General features: G+C 36.8%; 1 protein-coding gene across 1 annotated transcript in view; it reads right to left on the bottom strand.

The window, feature by feature from the left end:
- Nucleotides 1-5,915, bottom strand: part of ap3s2 (adaptor related protein complex 3 subunit sigma 2) — a 19,883-nt gene extending 13,968 nt beyond the window's left edge. The window contains exons 1-3 of the mRNA XM_034208706.1: nucleotides 5,679-5,915; nucleotides 4,785-4,876; nucleotides 3,825-3,936 (exon numbers count right to left, since the gene is read on the bottom strand). Of these exons, the coding sequence (XP_034064597.1) occupies nucleotides 3,825-3,936; nucleotides 4,785-4,876; nucleotides 5,679-5,747 (273 nt within the window). The 5' untranslated portion in view covers nucleotides 5,748-5,915. The remainder of the gene's footprint in view (nucleotides 1-3,824; nucleotides 3,937-4,784; nucleotides 4,877-5,678) is intronic.
- Nucleotides 5,916-7,445: the final 1,530 nt, after the last annotated feature.

The raw sequence follows: 7,445 nt of genomic DNA, 5'->3' as shown, positions 1-7,445 counted from the left end.
ACTGACTTTGACTGACTTTGACTTGACTTGACTGACTTTGACTTTAACTGACTTTGACTTGACTTTAACTGACTTTGACTTGACTTTAACTGACTTTGACTTTAACTGACTTTGACTGACTTTGACTTGACTTTAACTGACTTTGACTGACTTTGACTTGACTTTAACTGACTTTGACTGACTTTGACTTGACTTTAACTGACTTTGACTTTGACTGACTTTGACTGACTTTGACTTGACTTTGACTTGACTTTGACTTGACTTTAACTGACTTTGACTTTAACTGACTTTGACTTGACTTTAACTGACTTTGACTGACTTTGACTTGACTTTAACTGACTTTGACTGACTTTGACTGACTTTGACTTGACTTTGACTTGACTTTAACTGACTTTGACTTTAACTGACTTTGACTGACTTTGACTGACTTTAACTGACTTTAACTGACTTTGACTTGACTTTAACTGACTTTGACTTGACTTTGACTGACTTTGACTGACTTTGACTGACTTTAACTGACTTTGACTTTGACTGACTTTGACTGACTTTGACTGACTTTGACTGACTTTGACTTTAACTGACTTGACTTTAACTGACTTGACTTGACTTTAACTGACTTTGACTGACTTTGACTTGACTTTAACTGACTTTGACTTGACTTTGACTTGACTTTAACTGACTTTGACTTTAACTGACTTTGACTGACTTTAACTGACTTTGACTTGACTTTGACTTGACTTTAACTGACTTTGACTTTAACTGACTTTGACTTGACTTTAACTGACTTTGACTGACTTGACTTGACTTTAACTGACTTTGACTTGACTTGACTTGACTTTAACTGACTTTGACTGACTTTAACTGACTTTGACTGACTTTGACTGACTTTGACTTGACTTTAACTGACTTTGACTTTAACTGACTTTGACTGACTTTGACTTGACTTTGACTGACTTTGACTTGACTTTGACTTGACTTTAACTGACTTTGACTTTAACTGACTTTGACTGACTTTGACTGACTTTAACTGACTTTAACTGACTTTGACTTGACTTAACTGACTTTGACTTGACTTTTGACTGACTTTGACTGACTTTGACTGACTTTGACTGACTTTAACTGACTTTGACTGACTTTGACTGACTTTGACTGACTTTGACTGACTTTGACTTTAACTGACTTTGACTTTAACTGACTTTGACTTGACTTTAACTGACTTTAACTGACTTTAACTGACTTTAACTGACTTTGACTGACTTTAACTGACTTTGACTGACTTTGACTTGACTTTAACTGACTTTGACTTTAACTGACTTTGACTGACTTTGACTGACTTTGACTGACTTTGACTTGACTTTGACTGACTTTGACTGACTTTAACTGACTTTGACTTTGACTGACTTTGACTGACTTTAACTGACTTTGACTGACTTTGACTGACTTTGACTGACTTTGACTGACTTTGACTTTAACTGACTTTGACTGACTTTGACTGACTTTGACTTGACTTTGACTGACTTTGACTTGACTTTAACTGACTTTGACTTTAACTGACTTTGACTGACTTTGACTGACTTTGACTTGACTTTGACTGACTTTGACTTGACTTTGACTGACTTTGACTGACTTTGACTTGACTTTGACTGACTTTGACTTGACTTTAACTGACTTTGACTGACTTTGACTGACTTTGACTGACTTTGACTGACTTTAACTGACTTTGACTGACTTTGACTGACTTTGACTGACTTTGACTTGACTTTGACTGACTTTGACTGACTTTGACTTGACTTTAACTGACTTTGACTTGACTTTGACTGACTTTAACTGACTTTGACTTTAACTGACTTTGACTGACTTTGACTGACTTTGACTTGACTTTGACTGACTTTGACTTGACTTTAACTGACTTTAACTGACTTTGACTGACTTTGACTGACTTTGACTTGACTTTGACTGACTTTGACTTGACTTTAACTGACTTTGACTGACTTTAACTGACTTTAACTGACTTTAACTGACTTTGACTGACTTTGACTTGACTTTGACTGACTTTGACTGACTTTGACTTGACTTTAACTGACTTTGACTTGACTTTAACTGACTTTGACTGACTTTGACTGACTTTGACTGACTTTGACTGACTTTGACTTGACTTTAACTGACTTTGACTGACTTTAACTGACTTTGACTTGACTTTAACTGACTTTGACTTGACTTTGACTGACTTTGACTGACTTTAACTGACTTTGACTTGACTTTAACTGACTTTGACTGACTTTGACTGACTTTGACTTGACTTACTACTCACTTTAACTGACTTTATTACACTGACTTTGACTGACTTTGACTGACTTTACTGACTTCTAACTGACTTACTGACTTGACTTTGAATTACTTGACTTTAACTGACCTTTGACTGACTTTGACTTGACTTAACTGACTTTGACTTGACTTTAACTGACTTTGACTTGACTTTGACTGACTTTGACTTGACTTTAACTGACTTTGACTTGACTTTAACTGACTTTGACTTGATTTTGACTGACTTTGACTTTGACTGACTTTGACTTGACTTTGACTGACTTTGACTTGACTTTAACTGACTTTAACTGACTTTGACTGACTTTGACTGACTTTGACTTGACTTTGACTTTGACTTTAACTGACTTTGACTGACTTTGACTTGACTTTAACTGACTTTGACTTTGACTGACTTTGACTTGACTTTAACTGACTTTGACTGACTTTGACTTGACTTTAACTGACTTTAACTGACTTTGACTGACTTTGACTGACTTTGACTGACTTTGACTTGACTTTAACTGACTTTAACTGACTTTGACTGACTTTGACTTGACTTTGACTTGACTTTAACTGACTTTGACTTGACTTTAACTGACTTTGACTGACTTTGACTGACTTTGACTTGACTTTGACTGACTTTGACTGACTTTGACTGACTTTGACTTGACTTTGACTGACTTTGACTGACTTTGACTGACTTTGACTTGACTTTGACTGACTTTGACTTGACTTTAACTGACTTTGACTGACTTTGACTGACTTTGACTTTAACTGACTTTGACTTGACTTTGACTGACTTTGACTTGACTTTAACTGACTTTGACTGACTTTGACTGACTTTGACTTGACTTTGACTTGACTTTGACTTGACTTTGACTTGACTTTAACTTTTTCTGACTTTAACTAACTTTGACTGACTTTGACTGACTTTGTCTTTTATGGATCCTGCAGTAATTCTCCTTTATCAATGACGCAGAAGGGAACTGATTAATAGCTGATAAATATCTGATGACGGTGATTAGGAGGAGAAGTGAGCAGCTTGTCTCACTCAAAATTCACTTTTTAGGGCCCTAATTACGTCTTTATGTGTTATCAGAGGTACAACAAAGTTATTATCTTCTTTATTCTTCTTCTTTGATCGCCTTATCCAGGAAGAGAGTAAGTTTCACTTCCTTGATAACCAGCATTATCTACATTGTATACAATCGACAGAAAAACATTACACTGGTAGTTTATTTCACCTTTAAGTTTGTTTGATTTTATATTTAGAGAGGTTTATGTCTGTCTGTCTGTCTGTCTGTCTGTCTGTCTGTCTGTCTGTGCGTGTCTGTCTGTCTGTCTGTGCGTGTCTGTCTGTCTGTCTGTGCGTGTCTGTCTGTCTGTCTGTGCGTGTCTGTCTGTCTGTCTGTGCGTGTCTGTCTCTCTGTCTGTGCGTGTCTGTCTGTCTGTCAGAAGGTGTTGAATGATTTTTCTTAAAAAACCACAAATGAGTCTATAAAGCATTATATAACGCTGACCTGGATCAGGTCCAGGATGCCGAGCTCACTCTCAGACGAGTCCACGCAGAACACAAAGTAGAGCGTGGCGTAGTGTCGGTAGATCAGCTTGTAGTCGGAGCCGCCAATGAGACTGTAAGAGGACAGAAATTAGACTTTAGACTTAAAGAAAGTGTATAGGTGTGGAGTTGTGCTGCGTCACTCGTGGATTTGATACAGCAGGAATTAAACTCAACTTAAATGTAAAAAGAATATTTAAATATTAGCTATTTAATTCACAGTGGGGGAAGAAGTCAAGAGACTGTTAGAGGAGAGAAATGGGACACTCAAAAGTAGTTTAGGTGTAGCTCTATGCATGTGGAATCCTGAAAGTAGGAATAAAACTTGGTCAAACAAATGATTGTATGCTTTAAAATTGTTAATGATTTGATTATATAATGGAAGAAGTGAGTCAGAGCAGCTCTACTTCTGTGGGTTTGCCTCCCTCTAGTGGTTAAAGTGAACTATTGCATCCACATGACACTAGTTACAGGTCTGCCTGTCTGCATGGACTTTAAACTCGCTAAAAATATAAACATTATCACATGTTCAGCTGTATCCATGCAGTCAGTCTATGCATTAAAACAACTAGAAATGCACAGGTAGAGCACATTGCTCCGCCATGGCCGAATGCCTTATTTTATAATGCTTACAAAGTCAAAAATGAATGTGTGTGTGTCTGCCCTCTCATTCTGATCGGTTTCAAACTTTACTTTTCCACCAAGTTTCATTCAAATCCAGTGAATATTTTGTCTTTAATCCTGATTAAAACAAACCCTTGTAAAAAGCAACAAGTTCAGTTGCAACAGCTTTTCTGATAGAGGCGCATCAACAACAACAAACACATGAAATCATCTTTAAATATGTACTTATAGTATAAATACATGGCTAGTTATTGATTTATACACATCAGATTTTCCCACAGCAAACAGTAATACTCGCCTTCCTCCCTCCAAGAAGTTGCAGACGTTGTCGTCTCTTTTAGAAACCAGATGGAAAATCTCTCTGATGATCTGCTGCTGCATGTCCTCCGCCTGCGAGAAAACAACTCGTCAGCTAAAGTAATGTAGTCTCTGTTTGGAAAAGACACTTCCTCTACGGACACACAATGAGGTGTTTAGGGATTCTTACTTTTAACACTTTGCTGATATAGTAGGGAAAGTTAGGAAAAGGACATCATGCATTTAAAAAACACTCCTTCACAGATAACAGAAACAAATATATGATTAGATAAATGCAAAGGATGATAAGAGGAAGTATTCAGATCTTTAAGTAGAAGTACAAAGTAGTATAAAATGGAAATACTCAAGTGAAGTACAAGTAGGAACAAATTGTACTTAATTACAGTACTTGAGTAGATGTATTAGTTACTAAACACCACTGGTAAAAAGGGGAAACTAGTTATATTTCCTCTTTTGTAATATGTGTTTTTATTTTACCAGTAGTGTAAAAGCTTAGCTGTTTACTTCCCTACAACATTGAATTGTATCTATATTAAAACACAAAGACATTTCGGCATTAAAGCACAATCTGAGGGGAGCAATAATAATCCAAATTACAGTAAAGACTGAGAGTAAATGAACACAAATTGACCGTGAAAAATGTAAATCTGTTGACTTTCTGACAAATAAACAATATGAAGGGCCAAGTTACAGCTAACAACATTTATTTGTAGGTTTTAAGTCGGTTAATGACAAATACTAAAAGACATGAAATCACAAATACATGTCAGCATTAATGCACAAAGTGTTGAAAGCAAAAACCAAAGTCATTAAACCAAATGACAGTCAAAACAACAACAGAGACATGCTAATGTTTTGAACAGGAAATACTTACAAAATACTGATAAAACCTGATCAGCCGCGGCTTCCCGTGGTTGTTAAATATCAAAATGGATTTAATCATGTCTGTTCTTTGGTGTTGTCGAATTAAAATATGAAATAACCTTAAAATATAAAGGGATTTGAAGGTTTAAATCACGTTAGCTCGAATGCTAAGTGCTAACCGTCCTCAGCTGTCAGAAGGCTTATCGCTACATCCGGTTGCGTCTCTACATTCAGCATCCGACCTCCAACAAACACTCTGGTTCCGGGCAGGTCATTGAGTGCGTTTACGTGATACTTTACAGGCGCACTACTAATACATATGTTATATAAATAACTTACTGCTAATACCCTGGTTATGATCAGGTTTTTAAGTATCCAGGTCATGTGTTGCAGATGTAAACATTATCAGAGTTGGATCGTGTCTCATTTCTGGCTTGAAAATAACTCACAGCTCGCTCCACAGTTTCGTCTTCTGTTAACTGGTCTGGTCTTATAACTTTCTTCACACTGTACATTTTACATTTCATTTAATACGCCATTCCTTGCACACTTCATGTAAATAATATCCTACTTTTAAATTCTGTTAGCTGTAATTAAGCCCTTCATAGTGTTCATTTTACGGTCAACCAATTGTATTTACTTTTGGTTCTGTTCTATTTTCTATTATGAGATGAAACACCAAGACACATTCCTCGTATGTGTTAACCTACTTGGCAATGAACCTGTTGTTATTTGTCATGTTAAGACCTGTCTCTGTGTTCCCTCCTGGTTAATTACCTGATTGTGTTCACCTGGTGCTCCTTGATGTGTGAAGATGATTTAGAGAGAGAGACTTTGGGTTTTGGTTAGTTTACCTCGCTCTGTGAATTCTGGATCAATCTACAATAAAGGATTTGTATTTAAAGAACCGTCTTCTGCACTTTGGTCAAATCTACTCTGCTCTCCAGCTTTGACATCTGTTTCTGATTTAAATGTTACGTTTGTTTATTTTTCTACTCTTTTCATTTTTCAAAGTATGTGCAATTCCTTGTTTTAACATTATTCTGTCAAGTTAAGTTTGTTTATATAGCACAACCTCAGTTGACAAAAGTGCAGCTGCATTTTGTACTAACTGTAAAGGGTGAATTGATGACTGGTCCAGACCAACGAATTAGGAGTACAGTAATCCAAACGTGACGTAACAAGGCATGTAACCGTCTAAAAGGTATTTATTGGGAGGTAAACCTTAGCAAGCAATCGCAGCTGAAAGAAGTTCTACTTTCTGCTTTTCCTTTAGTTCTGCGACAAAAACATTTCAACATTTGGGATCAAATATCTTAGTATTAAAAAACTAATGTCACAGCAGGATTTAGAAAAACTTGTCCATGCTTTTATCTTCAGTAGACTCGACCACTGTAATGGTGTCTTCACAGGTCTCACAAAAAAATCCATCAGAAAGCTGCAGCTGATTCAGAACGCCGCTGCTCGAGTCCTCACTGACACTAAGAAAGTGGATCACATCAGTCCTGTTCTGAAGTCTTTACATTGGCTTCCTGTCGACTAAAGAATTGATTTTAAAATACTATTGCTAGTTTTTAAATCACTAAATGGCTTAGGACCGAGGTATAAAGATCTCCTGCATAACTATGAACCATCCAGGAGTCTCAGGTCCTCTGGGTCGGGTCTGCTCTCTGTTCCAAGAATAAGAATTGCAGCATTTAGCTATTATGCCCCGACAATCTGGAACCAACTGCCCGAAGCGCACGTCCGCTGAAACACTTCCTATTTTCTAAAAACA

Source organism: Gymnodraco acuticeps, unplaced genomic scaffold (assembly GCF_902827175.1).
Source record: "Gymnodraco acuticeps unplaced genomic scaffold, fGymAcu1.1, whole genome shotgun sequence".
In the NCBI taxonomy this organism is placed as follows: Eukaryota; Metazoa; Chordata; class Actinopteri; order Perciformes; family Bathydraconidae; genus Gymnodraco; species Gymnodraco acuticeps.
Note: the sequence above shows the minus strand (reverse complement) of the source record. Positions and strands in the feature narration are given on the sequence as shown.